This window comes from Eucalyptus grandis, chromosome 5 (assembly GCF_016545825.1).
Source record: "Eucalyptus grandis isolate ANBG69807.140 chromosome 5, ASM1654582v1, whole genome shotgun sequence".
NCBI classification, from domain to species: domain Eukaryota; kingdom Viridiplantae; phylum Streptophyta; class Magnoliopsida; order Myrtales; family Myrtaceae; genus Eucalyptus; species Eucalyptus grandis.
Genome location: NC_052616.1, coordinates 50,392,956 through 50,410,664, shown reverse-complemented (window position 1 = coordinate 50,410,664; position 17,709 = coordinate 50,392,956). Strand labels below are relative to the sequence as shown.

Sequence of the window (17,709 nt, the reverse complement as noted above, 5' to 3'; positions counted from 1 at the left end):
AGAATGTCTTTTATAAAGCTTTCCGCAAACCATTCATAAGAATCAGCTCAAGCTATGTTCAAAATATATTTTGTCCTTTCCAACAAACAAAGGGGTAGTACATGCTCAAGTTAGTTGTATGCATCCAATATGCCCTAAGCACCACTTTTATTTCTTTTCAAAAGAATATCAAATCATATAATACTTATTTTACTCATAATATATCATCATATCATTTTCAAGACATGGATTTTACAAAACCAAAAAAGATATAGCACCACTCACCTTGGAATGCCTACAATCAAATAACAAATGTTACTTCAATCATCGAACTCGTGATCCTATCAACTAAGCGAGAAGCAACTTTAAAATTGAGTAACATACCACTTCAACTATGAAACAATTACACTTAGTCTAAATGCTAACGAAACAACTCTTACATGTTAACAAATTCCAAAGTGATTATTCAAGCTATTCACAACGTGAAACTCGAGTGTCAAACTGGGTCACACCATAACTCTCTCCACCGAATCCATTCTAAACATACTTATAGTAAATAAAAAGCTTTACAACGTACAACAAAAACCCAAACTTGACCGACTCAAAATCGAGTGGAAAACCAACAAAATGTGGCCCCAAAATCTCTAGATGCGCATTGTTCATCACACGAGGGAAACTTTAAAATTTTGTTTCGGAGCAAATCCTAAACTCAAACAAGTTTTGTATAATCCTACGGCTCCATCCTTAAAATCCTACAACTCCACAACACCTTAAATTATCATTTTCATGAAATTTCATAGCTCAACAACTCAAAAATCGAGCTTCAACCTCACATAATTCAAATTTAAGGCCTAATCTCAAAAACTAGTATGATTGAAAGAACAAGAGGCGTGAGAACTTACCGAGCATTGCTTACACAATTGAGTTGGCTTGGCGAGACATCCATGGCGAAGTGCTCCTCTTCTTTCTTCGTTCTTCTTGTTCTTCTTTTTCTTTTTTTCCCCGTCTTTCTCTTCTCTCTTCCCATCTCTTTCTGCAAACTCTCGGTCTTCTTCCCCTCTTGTTGACTTTTCAACCTTTTCTTTTCTTTTCTTTATATTTTGTATCCCAAGTATTACAGATAAGAATGGAAGGTGCAAGCAAAACTCAGATGATGCTGGGTCATCAGGCAACGAGTTCTCTAGAACATCATCTGAATCAATTAATTGGAAACCTTCCACCCCGTGATTGCCTTGAGGATGAGAAAGGGTACTGCTAGATTGTAAGCTTGATATTGCAGCGAGATGAACACTTTCATCAACGAAAAGCTTCATAGCATTTCCAGAATTGGTATTTTGCAACTGTACTGGCAATGCCAAAGCAGTTGCACCATCATGTCTTGGAGAAAGAACTAAAACATTAGTGTGGTTAGTAAACAGACGCCGACGTGAATACAGGTGCACATTCTTGTAAAGAATTTTAGAATGACCATTTATGAGTTTTTACTATAATGGAAAGTGCTACTAATTTTTTTTCCTTAACCTACACACCTCTTTAATCTTTCTTGCCACTGGTCTTTGTTATCTTTTAGGTGCTTCAATTGACGAGGCCTTTTTTTTTTCCAATTTTGACATGTAAGTTTAACAAACCAACCTTCTTTTCTAATATAAGATCTTCCGGTCACCATTTGATGGAAATACACATATAAACACATAGCTATGTGCTTATTCCATCTATTCATATCTCCATAGTGACAGCAATATCTTGTTAATATCCACTTAGCATCACCAAAGTGAAGTGTTCATGAGTATCTGCCCTCCACCTCCCCCCAATCCCCACTCAAGATGGTACATACGTATATGTACATACATACATGGCCGAATGGATAGAGCGAATTCAATGAGACTCATTTCGTAACAATCACAGCTTATGGAACGTATCTTTTCATGTACAATTAGTATTGGATATTGACTGTTCTCCACATTGTATGTCCTTATAGGTCATTTTGATACTTCAACTCTTGAATCTTTCATGTCCAAATTGAAGTCGCACCTCTTAAATTGAACCCTGATAAATTACTGCTTTTGGTAGTAACTGGTAATAATCTCCTCTTCTTGGTTGTTCATCATTGGTAAAAACTATTTCTAAGCATTTTCGGTTGCATCTAGTGACAAACTGAAGCCTAACTTGCAAATGGGAATCCTTTACGTATAGCTTCTATGTCAGTGCCAAAGAGGGAGAAAATTTAGTAAAATTTCCTTGGATGAAAGTTCATTTGAAGGGTTGCTGGACAAATTAACTTTTCAGGTTATGTGGAACCCAAATCATAATGATCTGGAACGCATTGGTTTAATTTATCAAAGCTCAACAATCCAGTGGAAAGTCCTATATTCATCGCTATTTCCCTGGCCACATCTTTGTATGTGCTTAGAGGAAGAGAAAATATTGTGCTTTAGAGCACGTACCTTCAGCAGTCAAGCCCACATTTGCCAGAGGAGCTTCCGAACCACCTGCAGCAGCCCAGTCTCTTGGAGCTAAATTACTTTGAACAGGGGTGAGATTTTCAATTTGTCCTTCAAATACTTTACATGGAATGGAGCTCGAGCTCTCCTTTTGCATTGAAGGAGAAAAGGTCTCACCGTTGAACTGCATAACATCATTCTTGTTACCAAGGGCCTTTTTCACGATTGTATCTCCATGTTCCTGGAAGGAAAGTCACTCGGTATATCGCTCAAGTTGGACTAATTGAGGTATTTATCTCCACTATTGAAGGTACAGGCTCTGCTTCAATCGACACCATCTTTTTTCGACAAGTGATGTTGCATTCCAATGAATGAACTTGTACTCGGAGTAAGTACGTAAGTGCAGCACAAAGAAAGAAGAATAAAAGAAACATCGAAAGAACCTTAATTCACTTTACGCCTATTGCGCCCATTTCTCCACCGCAAAAAGTTCAGGTGCTCCAAAAATGTTATGGAGAGTACAATCAGCGCAAGTGTAAAGATGCAAAGTTGATGAGAAAGGACCCGTGAAGAAATAAAACACCCATCAACTTGTATTGTGCAAGTAATAAAGATCTTCATAGCTTTATACTTGGAAAGTGACGGTTGCAACGTGAACATGTCCATCGCTCAAACGACAATACCATGATAAGTGCCTAACATTTTCATGGATGACGCTCTCCAAGTCTCATGGTTTTTGTATAATTTTAACTGCAGAGTATAGAGGGCCACTTCGATACACAAGGTCACTATCCTCAACTTTGCATTGCAACGAGCAAAAACTCAAATCAATCTATTAACAAAAAGTCTCAACTATGAATCTAGAAAAAGCATCTAGATTTTCTTTTAATTCTCTCCACAGGCACTTCATATTACTTTACTGATAAAAAAACCAAAAACGAAAGCATTTAAGGGCGCATTTAGTAATGTTTATGTTCCGATGAACAATTTTTTAACAGAAAAAGTTTTTTTTTTTTTTTGTTTATGTTTCCGAAAGAAATTTTTGAGTATAAGAACGTACTTGGTAATTGCAAAAAAATTTCTACTCTAAGAATAGAAATGCTTTTGGTAAACTTGTATAATTTTGTTGTTTCTTTTAGTTTTTCAATATTTTTTATTATATTTTTCTTTTTTCCTTTTCCTTCTTTCTCTTTTTTATTTTTTTCCTTCTTTCTCTTTGTGGCAAGTCATCGGCAGCTCACTAGAGCCTCGGCAACCACCATGAAAGCCGGCGAGCTCCGTGAGTTTGCCAAGCCACCACAAGGCTTGGCCTCGTCACCGTGAGGGTGAGGTCGAGCTCGCCGGTGGCCTTAGCCTCGAGCCTCGCACCGCCGGAGGCTTGACCTCGCACCACCCAGGGAGGGTCAAGCCTTGCCGGTGGCCACGCGAGGCTCGGCCCGACGAGCCTTAACATGGCTCGACCTCGCCCGGGGGCCGAGGTCAGCCTTGCCTAGCCTAGGTGCAAGGTCGAGCCTCGGCGAGGCTCGGCGTCTCCGAGAGCTGGTGACGCAGCGAGGTTGCTGGCCCTCATGGCCATGGCTAAGCCATTGCCAAGGCTAGTGACCAGCAAAAGGAAGAAGATAAAGTAGAAGAAGAAAAGAAAGAGAAGAAAAAAGAGAAGAGAGAAAATTTGTTTTTGGAATTGTTTCCGGGAAAAAGAAACGACTTTTTTTTTATACTTCTTATTTCTGTTCGAGAACAAAAAAAAAAAATTTTTGTTCCGGAATAAAAAATTTACCAAAGTGTTTTTGTTCTTTTTTGTTCCCTAGAATAAAAAAAAAAATTTTTATTCTGGGAAACAAAATAAAAAATAAACAAACAGGGCCTAGATGTCCAACCAACTCCCCGTTTCAAGTTTCCATATATCTTGATCAATACTAAAACCTATTAAGCCACAAAGCTACAAGTAAACATCAAATTGCAAATTACATGGATAATGTGGGACAAATTATATAAATTAAGCATGATGGTATGAAGCACATGAACTGGCTTGACAAAACTTTGTAGGAACTCCTAGTTACTCACCAGATCATCGGCAGAAAGTCCATCAGAAGCACAATATACTCTATCTTTGATTAGGCCAATTAGCTGATGATCAGTGTTGAATACAGCACCATGCTTCCTCGTGCCATCAGTGTAGTACAAATAAAGTTTCCAATTTATCTTGCAAGTCTTTGCATGATTTTCAAGGGTATCCCAGTTTGTCGAATTCGTGCTCATTCCAAGAATCTACAATGAGTGAACACGCAAGACTTACATTAGGGGTAGTCAATCAAACCTAATTGAGGATCATTAAGTGCTTACCTCTTTCAGTTTCATGGCATCCGTAAACAATTGAAGGAGAAAGTCCCCCACTTTATGTATTCCGACTTCACTCAGTTTTCGGTGATATTTCCCATCCTTGGCAATCATCTTCAACCTCCAGATCTCATCCTCGAATGCAGGTATATCATGTTTCTTGGATGCTGTAAATGGACAGAAAAAATACAGTAAGGTTCCAGTCACTATTAGATTGACGAGTAGAAACGAACTTCTGTAGGCGTGCAGACTCTCTCCTGAAACTGATCCAAAGTGTCAACGTTTGCTAATGACAAAGAAGCCGATCGTTTTTTTTATCAGAACTTTCGATGGAGAAGTAAAGGTTTGTAGGAAATGAAGCTCTCAATTAAAAAATTGAAGACTGGATATCCAAAACCATGTTTATGGTCACTCATAAAGGAAGGACAAGGTTTCTATGTACTGTAACGAACTACGAAAGACTTACATTCTCCTCTATGTTCTTTGACACGGAAGGCATCTGTTTTGGCTTCTCTGATTCGCGTATTCCCACAATAACCGGATCCCTTCTTAAGCCCTATCCTAAATCTTTTACTCCTATTCCAGCTAGAATTGTCAGTAAATGTCAGTTCTCCCAGCTCCCCAACACCTGCATTGAGCGTCACTTGCAGATCTCCCGTCAAAAGCAGCCCCTTTTGTTGACGCTCTTTAACCACGAAGTTCTCGAACTCTTCATGAGCCCAGTCATCCTCATCATCTTTGTTGAAGTCACCTTCAAGCACGACGACTTCCAACTTAATGGAGGATTCCAGACCTGATGTAACAACATCCCCTGTATTCGCATCGATCAATGCAACAGAAATGCGAGCACCCCCAACTCCTCGTAGTTTCCTTCCAGTAAACACAGGATCTGACAGTTTGGTTTGAAATTGAAGCTGTAAATTCCTCACATCATTTTTTCCTATAGATCTAGCACCAACCCTGCATTCTCTCCGGCAGCCAACCGATAGAAATAAGAACAGGTATAGAAGCAGAAAAATTGGAAAAGTAATGACGCAGAGAGACAAACCTGCCAAATATCTCACTTGGACAAGTCTTACTGCCAGGTAAAGTACAAGGATAAATAGGTGCATAGTCTCAGAGAGTATAACAATGCAATTTTTTTTTTTAAAACTAAAAAAATAAAACTGAACTAAAAATTAAATGCTAGTCAAAAATAAAGCTCCGACTGCTTGCTTTGGGGTGTTAAACAAAATCCCCAAAAATCAAATTGCATAACCGGTCAATACTACACTAAAGCTTTTCTCTCATCAAGCTACAAATAATTATGTTCTAAATTGGAGCATTGACAATTTGGCGCAAGACCTAGTCATTCTGGCCGGACTTTCACCGAGCTCAAGAAAAGATGGGCACACATTATAAAATATTATGCAATAGAAAAATTGCTTTGGGGTGTTGGTGGTAAGTCGGACAATTATTCCCCCAAAAAATCAACAATGCATAACCAGTCAATACTACACATAAAGCTTTTCTCAATTGTCATCATGAGGGAAGTGCATTCTTACCTTACAAGGTGGGGAGAGTGAATAATTGCAAGCTCCACCAGTTCCTTCTGTTCAATGTACCAACAGAAGAATTGCCAAAATTAAAAATACATCAAAAAATTGAAGTAGAAGTTTGAGAAAATACAAAACAAGTCCATTCGTTCAATAGGAGTTGAAAATTATATCATTTGTTCTCAAAAGCAACTTATCGAACACCTTATTGAGCTAAGTTCTTCGGGCACATTTGAAATCACAGTGTTCATCAAACAACAGTTTTATACATAACTTATATGAAAAACTTGTTTCATTCCAAGTCTATGCAAAATTTTACATGTGCTTTAGAATGGTTATGATTCAGCTTTAGGTAATGAGGCCACAGTTGCAGATGTTATCAAGGCAAATGAATGGAGACAGCCTCCAGCAAGGTCTGATGATCTGCTTGAAACTTAGATGGCTTTGTGCGGGTTGATTTCTCCATATTCTGGCTCTGTAGACAAAGTGGTATTCACTGGATCATCTAGGGGTTCTTTCTCTGTAAACGAGGCTTGAAAACTAGTGAGGAAACGTGGGAACAAAAACATGGTGCGATATTTATAGCACTTGTGTGCTATGCTGACAACATGAAGAATCTTGAATGCACTACTTTCTTTGGTGAGTATTTGCAAAGCAGATTTTGGTAACAAGGTTAGAGCTGCTCTTGTGTCCTAGATCTGCAAGTGACTGGAAGGATTAGTTTACTTGGGCCTTGCAGAAATGAAGGACAATAGTGTGAAGGTATCGGTGGCATTAGCCTGGAATGCAACAATTTATTATCTCTAGTGAGAGAGTAACTTATGAAGTATGAACAGGTGTCCCCTCTAGCTTCTTGTGTCCTTGATGCAGTTGTTTTTTTAGTTTTCCCTGTAAAAGTCCCTTCAGATGATTCAGGAAAGAGATTCGACAATTACTGCTGATGTTAAGTGTTTGTGTAGAAATTGGAAGTTCATGTTGACTAACTTTAATGTAATCTGGTGGCGTGCTTTTGAGTTTTCATCTTGTTTTGTGGGTAGCATTTTGCTGTTGGTACTGGAAGTGTAGATGCGTGAGACTATGATGTAATCTTGTCATTTGGTGTGTGGTACCATTAGATTGAAAGTCAACTTGATGAATTAATTTCGAGATATAAGGCTTTCTAACATCATGTTCAAAAGGATCTCTCGTTCTTCTGATCAAGCAGGAAGAAAGTCTGCCTGGGTGATCAGACAGTGGCGAATGAAGGACCGTCGCTCAATGGTTTAAAATTACTCAAGTGATGACAGATTAATCAACCACCAAAAGTTCACATCAATGGGAAGGTTCAGCACCTTGATGTCGGCTGAATATGTGGTACACTATGCCGTAATGGACTTGTATGGGATGTAGTCCTCCCATGTTTTTCTTTCCACAGGTTATGCAATAAAATGAATGTTTGTTTGTTAGAGAAAAAAGTTAAGCAAAGTTCATGCTCAATAGATGCCGTTCAAACGGTAAACATAAATCAATTATCTAGCAACGGATTTATTGGACAATAAGTTCATTCAATCAATTCTTGACATGCACAGAGAAAAAAAAAATCATATCTTTAATGTTGATGGAGACATGCTTGAGAAAAGTACAAATTTTATAAATTCTGTTTGTCTTACCAGTTTCTGTAAAGAATTCTCCATTGAATGAATCCTGTGCATTATATCTTTGAGAGCATTCCCTGTACTACTACACCATGAAAATTAACACCATAAGCAACTGCTGTCCTGTGGACTTATTCGAATTAAATAGACATATATCTATATGGAACATATTAGTTACTTGTACAAATGAATGTCAGACCTCATTACCGTGTAAAAAGATAGATACCTCATTACCGTGTAAAAAGATAGATATCAGACTCATCAAATGCATTCCCTTAATATAAGGTGCCACGGAAAATTCAATGTAAAGCTGGTCTATATGGTACTTACAGAAGCACGTAAAGTTAATTAGCAGCTATCAGTAAATGCACCGTCCTTTTGGTGGTTGACAGAAAAATGTATGTGCAGGTACATGATGCTCGATGACTTTTTTAGTTGGCGAGACAATGCACGTGGAAATTCTACTGGAGGTTTCAACTGTTGTGGAAAAGATACTACCAACAAGCCAAATGAAATATATTTACCTTTGACAATATTCGGCTGAGTGAGATTTTGTAGGTGCTGGCTCTTCTCCGCACTGTCCAGCAAAGAGCAATAGCAAAGAATTACATCGCAAGAAAAATCTGTGACGTATTCATCCCATTCAATCCTTCTACGTGCAAATTGAAATTGTCATAGACCACATTTTCCAAGATTCAAGGAGACATTTATATCCAGGGTACTTTGTGTCTTTTCATGATCCAACTTTACAAAACGACATGAAAAACCTAAATCATGTTCTTAGTGCAATTCCTTCACATGAAAAGCTTACCACTCAAACGGGACTTCTCTTTACATCTCACTGCAATTTCTAATGCGGATTTCTATCAGGAAACTGACTAGAAGGTCAGAAATGATCCAACCGCTTCTAATTAAAGAGATCAGCAATTGAAATACAATGAAGACCATATAATCTATGTCCAAGCTGGCTACTTTACTCATCTTACCACTCTCTGGGCATCCTCCTCCGTCAAGCAGCTCCCCGGCTCGAGATTCCTCTTGGATCCGCTCCGTGGTTGACTGTGTGAAAATCAGCACAAAAGCACAAGCAAGATAGGCTAATTTGGCAAACAGGACAGCAAAGTAACCAGATGACGATAACAGCTCGCTTACTAGGTAAAAGCCTTAATAGAGCTTAATTGAAATAAGAAGGAAATACTGCCATTGGCTAACACAAATTCGCATAACAGATTCGAGACGACACCATTTGGAGCCTCTAAGATGTGTTTAGTAATATTTTTGTTTCAAGGAACAATTTCTTTTCAGAAATAATCTTTTTCAATTTCTATTACCTTGAACAATTTTTAAGTAGAAGAATGCATTAACTACATAAAATTTTTCGACCAAAAAAAAAAAACTACATAAAATTTATATTTTTGGAATAAAAAAAGCATGAATGCATTTGGTGTGATCCACAAATTTTTTTATAACATAAAATTTCTTTTAATTTTTAAATAATTTGTTTCGATTTTTTTCTTTTTTCCCTCTCTTCTTCTTGCTTCTCCTCCAGCCAGTGGCTGGGGTAACCGGGTAAGAAATTTATTACTTTTTATAGAAAATGACTTATTTATAAAAATTATTCTCAGAACAAGAACTTACGTTTTCTTTACTTTTTGTTTTTGTTCTAAATTTATTTTCGTATAATTTTCTATGCCGATGAATAGAAAAATTAATTGACCTTATCAAACAAATTTGTGTTCATTTTTTGTTCGAGAAACAAAAGAATAGAAATTAAGAGAAATACAGACGTTATTAAATAGAGTCTGAGTAGTTCACATTGAATAGTTCACATTGAAGCCATAGCACAAACTCAAAAACAAAAAACTGAAGGAAAGCGATTTGGAACAGTCATAAGGCAAAAGCTAATCAATGTCATACTTTGATGCACGCTTTGCCACGCTACTCATTTCAAGAACCTTCAACTCGAGAAACATTCAAAGGATTTCCCGCAAGTAAAGCTAAAAGCTAACAAACGATCATCAAACTTACTCGGCTGGAGCGAAGCGTGGCCTCTTGGGTTGACTTCGTTGACCTGAAGAAGAGGAGGCCGAAGTTCTCTTCGCCATGGACGCGACCTTTCTGTTCTTCTGTGGAGCTTATCAAGAATAGGGGAAGTGTCTGAATCTTGGGCAATGTTTGGTAGCCAAAAGAAAGTGGCAGAGAAAGAATCAGACGGGCCAGTTTTATCAACGAACTTGAAGTCGAAGGTGATGACTTGACCTTAGTCGCGAAGGAGTTGGCACGTGCATTTCCAAGAAAAGTGACTTTATGCGCATTTCCGCCAAACGTTGCCGATTTTAAAAGGAAAATGACTGGCTCACGGTACCGTCAAGCAAGGAAAAAGACGGTCAAACATCAACCAAGCGTTTTCCACCTTAGTCACGGTGCCGTTAACAGGTTTTTTTATTTTTTTTATTTAATCACGCATTTTCCATATAAAAAACAATTTTCTTGTCTTATTTAAAGAAACAAATCAAAATGATAATATTCAAATAAAATAAATATATAAAAACACTCAATTGCAACTTTTAAAATAGTGTATATTATTCTCCGCTAAAAAAAAAAAAAAAAAATTGATCGAGAATTGTTTTTTTTTATTTTAACTTTAGCTTTGACTCATGTGATCTTAAGATTGATTTTGTAATGTTTTAGGTCCTTGTACATCATCTATGAGATTTGGATCAATGGAGAAATTTTTTCTCTACTAATTCATTATTCTTATCTTGATTTTTTCTTTACTTCATATCTTTCATTCTTAATTTTAGGTTACCAAATAGTCCTTCTAGAGCAATTTAATTTGAGCGAAATGAATAAGAATTTATTTCATTGCACAATGATTTCATTATTAGTTGCAAAGCCAACGTTTTAAGTATTTTTTTCATCTTTTAAATTTAATAGATTTATATAATGATATTAACACTTTCTTTTTAGTAAGTGATAATATTTTCAATTTGTAATTATTTGTATTTTGATATCAAATTTAATTTTTCTTTCTTTATAATTGAGAAAATTAATTATGTTGGTCCTCTCATGATTTTTTGTCTCTCAATTTGAGCCTGTAATAAGAAAACATAGAAATAATTAGAAAAAATACATGGAGTCAAAATTGAAACCAGGTGAGAAGGTCTATCGGTTTCCTCCAAAACATTTTGCGGCTGGCCTTAGACCGTCCTACTGTCACAAATGCAAAGGACGGTCAGGCTGGCAGCGTCCATTTATATTCCTTTTCTCCGATTTTACTCATTTGCTCCCTTTCAACTTTATTAAGCCGCATGTACAATTTCCTTTTTTTTTTTTTTTTTTTTTTTGGCTTTTTGACGCTTTAACCTATTGAATAATTTGAACTATTTTTTCCTTTAACGCAGAGTTTAAGGCAAATCGCTTTAGTCCGATCCCTGATCCATAGGTAACACGTTTGAAGATTAGTTATCTATGTGTGCAAGCATTAGAAAATTCAATTAACCACTTCTGAGCAATTGAAACAATTAACGAATGCGTACTATAATAATTAATTTGAAATATATATGTGTACAGTATATCAAATTGATGATGCCAAAATGATTTATTGCTGCTAGATTTGGTTAATACCATGAAAAATCCCAAACTAGTACACTTATAATTAATTTATCTCAAACTAATTTTTTTACCACAAAAACCCCAAATTAATTCATTTGTGATGAATATACCATTTATTAAATTAAATTAATACAGCAAAAAAAAAACCACAAAACTGGTATAATTGTGATAAAGAAAAGTAAAATTCTAAATTTGTACATAAATCAATTATCACATGTCATTCAACTCAGCAATTTGATAGTAAAATTTAACAAAAACTAATATAGAGTAAATTTATCACAAGTGTACAAGTTTGGGGTGAACTTGAGATTTAGTTTAGGGTAAATTTATCATAGACATACTATTTTGAGATTTTTTATGAAATTAAATCATGGGAAAATTCCAAAAAAAAAAAAAAGACTGAAGCACCCTCGTTTTCTCAAATAAAGGCTCAAAGTAGACCATATTTCAAATAAGGACCTGAAGTGACCTTAGTTGTTTCAAATAAGGTTTTAAAGTAGCCATGGTTGTTTAAAATAAGGGCCTGACCTCACCGGTCGCCAATCGACTAAATTTTCCAATCGGTTAAGGGCATTTTCATCCAAAATTTTCTTTTTTCTTGTTTTCTTCTTTTTTGGCATTAGTCGGCAGCCGCTAGCAAAGGCCAATGAGGGCCGACCTCGTGGATGGCCGCAAGGAACGGCCTTGCCTCATCGCCCAGGCGAGGCCGTCCCTCGTCGAATCAAACGAGGGCAACCCTCGCCTAGCCCTTTGTGGGCATCGGCCATGGGCAAAGAGGAAGAAGAAGAAGAACCAAGAAAAAAAGAAAAAGAAAGGGAAAATGGTAAATGATGAAAATTCCCTTGATCATCGAAAAGTCAAGTCCTTATTCAAAACAAACTTAGCCACTTCAAACTCTTATTTGAAATAAATATAACCACTTCAAACTCTTGTTTTAAAACAAGATTTACTTCGAGTCTTTATTTGAGAAAGTGATAACACTTCAAATTATTATTTGAAATAAGGTCCACTTTGAATCTTTATTTGAGAAAATGAAGACACTTTGGGTTAGAGGGTGTGCGGGATAAAAATCTAAAGTTTAGGCTATAAAAGATATTATTTCTTTAAAATTTTGTAATTTGTTTTTTTTTTATAATTATTTTGGTCCACATTTTGAAGGTCCAATATTATGTCCAATCGCCATTTATAAACATGAAGGACGGAACCTGCAACCGAAAGTCCCGAATTTTTCAAGAAGAAAATTAATTTGATAAAACCTTTCACCAAATGAATATAATAACAAAGTTCATAGTGTCGCAGACTAATCAAATCGAGAGTTTCGTAAAATCTCAATTAATTGCTTTTACTCAAGTAATTTAAGATAGAGTCCCATCCCATATTACTCTTTTATACAACTCCCATTAAGGGTTCATTTATTTGAGAAAAAGTATTTTTCGGGAATTGATTTTCCAGATTTTCATCCACTTGGTGCGCAACTAGAAAATGAGTTAATCAAAAACACTTTTTGGTGAACAAAACATTCATGCATAAATTTAGGAAAACGAATTCATAAATCTAAAAAGGTGAAAACACTTCCCAAAATTGCTCATCTCTAAAACTTTTATATTTTAATTTCACTTTATTATTTTATTTTATTTCTATTTTTTTCATTTTTCCTCCTCCTTCTGCCAATCACCGATCGGCAATTGGCCATAGGCAATCTTGAGTTTCAATGCTCGATTTTGCTTACCTCAAGCGATCTTGGCCTCGTTGGCCCTAGCCTGTGGCTGGTAACTAGCCGTCGTAGAGGCTCAGCGATCGGCAAAAGGGAAGGAAAAAGAAAATTAAAAATTTGAATTGTTTTTGTCACAAGATTGAAATTACTTATGTCAAATACCAGAAAAACATTTTCTATTATATATTAGCAAATAAAGAAAAATTATCCACTTTTTGAAAAATTATCTCTCAAAAAGTTTTTTTTTTTTTTTTGTTATCATGAAATTTTCTATGGAACAGATTCACTCTAAGCTTTTTCGTGCTTTGTTACGAAAGGGATGAGCCAAATATCGCGAAATGATGCGGATGTTGCATCAATTGTGCAGCACATAGCCGGGAGCAGGACAATCACATTATTAAGATTTCCTCTCATGTTGCAAAGTTTGGACTGGGGGTCGTTGTCGCCGTCGTGTGTCCGCGCGAGCGTGTCCCGGAGGAGAGAGAGACCCATGTAATTTTGGGGAAAAATCAGGTCCTGGTAATTTTAAAGGAATCAGACGGGGCAGCGACGAACTCGAACTCGAAAGTGATGAGATGACCTTCGTCACGAAGGAGTTGGCACATGCATTTCCAAGAAAAGTGACTTGTCGTGCGATTTCCGCGAAACGTTGCCGATTTTAAAAGGAAAATGCTTGGCTCCCGCTATCGTCAACCAAGAAAAAAGACGGTCAAACATCAGCCAAGCGTTTTCCATCTTCAAATAGGGAGACTTGGTTAACAAGTTTTTTGTTTTTATTATATAATAATGCATTTTCCATATAAAAGACAATTCTCTTGTCTTACTTAATGAAACAAATCAAAGTGATAATATTCAAATAATAAGAAATATATGAAAAACTCAATTGCAACTTTTAAAATAGTGTATATTATTCTCCGGACAAAGAAAATTGACCGAGAATTTTTTTTTTTTATTTTAACTTTAACTTTGACTTGTGTGATCCTAAGATTGATTTTATAATGTTTTAGGCCCATATACATCATCTACAAGATTTGGATTAATGGAGAAATCTTTTCTCTACTAATTCATTATTTTATCTTGATTTTTCTTTACTTCAATTTGTTTTATGCACAAGATAATCCTTAATTTTAGGTTACTAAGATCAATTTAATTTGAGCCAAATGAATAAGAAGTCATTTCATTTTATTTCAGTTGCAAACAATGATTTCATTTTAAATTTAATAGATCTATATAATGATATTAATGGTTTCTTTTTAATAAGTGATAATATTTTTTTAAATTTGATATATTGTACATATATATTTTAAATTTAATAGATCTATATAATAATTTCGTTCGACTGTAAACTATTTTCCTATTTTATGAGGAGGAATAATTTCAAAATCAAAATTGAGAGAGAGAATGCTTGTGGAGAACTTTCTCGGTAGTAGAGTGATTAAATTAAAAGATTTGCAAACCAAAGCAAGCGAAGTGGGGTCAACGGCAGACCCAAAAAAAAAAAAGTGGGGTCAATGCCAAAGGCTTTCTTGGAATTCAAGCTTATTCCTCATACGCACTCTCGTGGCGCGTAATAGGTGACGCAAAAATATTTCGACAAAGTCCCCCAATTTGTTGAAAATTGAAATTGCACCCCTCATCCAGTTAGAGGGTGTGCGGGATAAAAATCTAAAGTTTAGGCTATAAAGGATATCATTTCTTTAAAATTTTGTAATTCATCTTTTTTTTTTTTTTTTTTTTTGGTTTACATTTTAGAAGGTCCAATATTATGTCCGATCCCCATTTATAAACATGAAGGATGGAACCTTCAACCGAAAGTCCCGATTTTTCGAGAAGAAAATAAATTTGATAAAACCTTTAACCGAACCAATATAATAACAACGTTTGTAGTGTTGCGGACAAATCAACTCGAGTAATTAAAGATAGAATCCCATCCCATATTACTCTTTTATGTGACTCAATTAAGAGTACATTTGTTTGAGGAAAAGTGTTTTTCAGAATTAATTTTCCAAACTTTCACCCATTTGGTGTTTGGCTGGAAAATGAGTTAAACGAAAACACTTTTTGGTGAACAAAAATATTTGTGCATAAATTGAGGAAAATGAATTTCTAAATCAAAAAAGGTGAAAATACTTTCTAGAATTGCTCATCTCAAATTTTTTTAATATTTTAATTTCACTTTATTATTTTATTTTATTTCTATTTTTTCATTTTCCTGCTCTTCACTCTTCTACTAATTGCCGGTCAACAATCTCGGCTATAGGCCATCTCAAGCCTTGCCACAGGTTGGCGATCCTCAAGCTTGCCAACCTCAAGTGATCTTGACCTTTCGTTGGCCTGGGCCTATGGATGGTAACTGGCCATCACTAAGGCCTCGTGATCGGCATAAGGAAAAAAAAAAAATAAAAAATAAAATAAAAATTCAAATTTAAAATTCAAATTTTTTTGGTCATAAGTTTGAAATTACTGATATTAATATCAGAAAACGTTTTCGATTACATATTAGCAAATAAAGAAAAATTATCCACCTTTCTGAAAAATTATCTCTCGAAAATTATTTTCCTTCGTCAGAAAATTTTCCTTAAATAAATGCACCCTAAGTTTTTCCATGCTTTCTTACAAAAGGGAATGAGCCAAAAATCCGAAATGATCGCTAAATGATAGCCAGGAGCACGACAATCACATTATTAAGATTTCCTCTCAGGTGACTTGCCTCAGCGGAAGAAGCATCTCCATCCATCCATCGCTCTCTTCTTGTCTCGTCGTCATGGCGATCGAACTTTGTCTCTCACCGACTCGAATCTCCTCCCAAAGTTTGGACCGGTTGTTGTCGTTGCCGTCGTATGTGCAAACGCCCATGACTCTTGCGTGTCCCATAGAGAGAAAAATCTGGTAAGGAGGATGAAAATGCTGCATGGCGTGACCGGGTGATTGTCCGGGAAAATCAGGTCCTGGTAATTTTCCTGGAAAATGCTACACGCTGCTTCCGCATTTTCGGCTTCCAGATGATTTCACGCCTCGTGAGACGGACGCAACGACCGAAAAACCAGCGTGCTCAGTTGCCTAGAAACTACCATCTACTCCCACTGCCAAAAAAACAAAAAAACGCTTTGGTCGACCTGGAAATGGCAAATGGTTTAAAGGACTTTTGGATCGGACTAGATCAAATTACGAATTCTTAGATGAGCATCAGCCGGCGGATGATTGGACTCATAAGGGAATTTCGGTTTGTCTGATAACAAAATTAAGTGCCGAAATATTAAAAATTCAATCCTTTAATGAGATTAAACACATCTCCTAACTTTTAAAAAAAGGATAAATATCATGAGAAAGATCACTAGTACAAAGTGACAAATTTATCTCAAATTAATTTTTCACCACAAAAAAATTCAAATTTATATATTTATGACAAATTTACATTCCGTTAATCTCCATTAAATTTTACAGTAAAATTATTGAGTTGAATAATACGTGAAGTTGATTAATGTATTAGTTTGTGGTTTTATCATCTGTTTGTCACAGGTTTACCAGTTTTTTTAATTTTTCGTGATATTTATCCAATTTAACATAAATTAAATGATTGTAAATTTGTCGCAAATGTAAAAAAATTAATTTGAGGGTATTTTTGTTGCTATTGTAGTAGTTTGAAGTTTTTTTTTTTTATCAAAAAATTAGTCTAAAGTAAACCATCATGGTGTACCAACTTGGAATTTTTGGTGATATTAATCGTAAATAAAATTAATTTACATGATTCCATTTAGTCAAGAATCCACTTTATCCAGTAAGTACTGGAGGAGCAATTTTATTCGCTCAAATGAAAAAATCACTGATAATGATAATCTTGCCAAATGTAGTTATGAAACCTACAAATAATTCTGGGGTTCTACGCTCTGGGGCAATATTTATCATGCACTTTTAGGCTAAGAGACTCTTAAAGAATCTTTCCCAATCTTTGGTAAAGTATGGAAAGATATAAATAAAATGACCGCAAATTTGGATATTCACTTAATCATGTTAGGTATAGTTGCTTTTTTATAGTATTCAAGGGTCTTTATTTTGAAGGTGTGCAGATAAAAAACGAGAGCTTCTGTGAAATCTCACTTAATATAGCCTTTATTCAAGTAATCTAAGATACAGTTGCATTCCGTATCACTTTTTTATGTGACTCAACTAAGTTTCCTCATGTGCAAAACCCAAAAGCGAAATGAAAGGGATGAACCCAACAATGGCGAAATGATGCGGAAGTTGTATCAATTTCGCAGCACCCAGCAGTAGCACGACAATCGGATTTTCTGCCATTCATCGCTCTTTTTTGTGCTGTCGTCGTGATGGTCAAATTTTGTCTTTCACCAACTCGAGTCTCCTCACAAGTTTGGACTGGTCGTTGTCGTCGTCGTGTGTAGGCGCACGTGCGTGTCACAGAGAGAGAGAGAGAGAGAGAGAGGGGGGAGTGGGGG

General features: G+C 35.9%; 1 protein-coding gene across 2 annotated transcripts; it reads right to left on the bottom strand.

Moving 5' to 3' along the window:
• Positions 1-1,972: 1,972 nt before the first annotated feature.
• LOC104431997 (calmodulin-binding protein 60 D-like) lies at positions 1,973-10,127 on the bottom strand. 2 transcript variants are annotated; one of them, XM_039311902.1, is made up of 9 exons: positions 9,955-10,127; positions 8,913-8,985; positions 8,451-8,503; positions 7,942-8,011; positions 6,302-6,348; positions 5,224-5,717; positions 4,764-4,924; positions 4,485-4,688; positions 1,973-2,661 (listed from the first exon to the last, which is right to left on the bottom strand). In XM_039311902.1, the coding sequence occupies exons 1-9, from the start codon at positions 10,029-10,031 to the stop codon at positions 2,386-2,388; spliced, it is 1,455 nt and encodes a 484-aa protein (XP_039167836.1). In that variant the 5' UTR covers positions 10,032-10,127; the 3' UTR covers positions 1,973-2,385. The 2 variants fall into 2 exon arrangements, with proteins under 2 accessions (XP_039167836.1, XP_039167837.1); XM_039311903.1 differs by having other exon boundaries at positions 1,974-2,661; positions 7,942-8,008.
• Between the last annotated feature and the right edge of the window lie 7,582 nt (positions 10,128-17,709).

Excerpts from the sequence above, each read along its gene's own strand:
- LOC104431997 (XM_039311902.1), bottom strand. The coding sequence starts at position 10,031 with ATGGCGAAGAGAACTTCGGCCTCCTCTTCTTCAGGTCAACGAAGTCAA. Across the intron at positions 8,986-9,954 it reads CCACGCTTCGCTCCAGCCGA|TCAACCACGGAGCGGATCCA; the intron begins GTAAGTTTGATG and ends ATTTTCACACAG. Across the intron at positions 4,689-4,763 it reads ATGCCATGAAACTGAAAGAG|ATTCTTGGAATGAGCACGAA; the intron begins GTAAGCACTTAA and ends CACTCATTGTAG.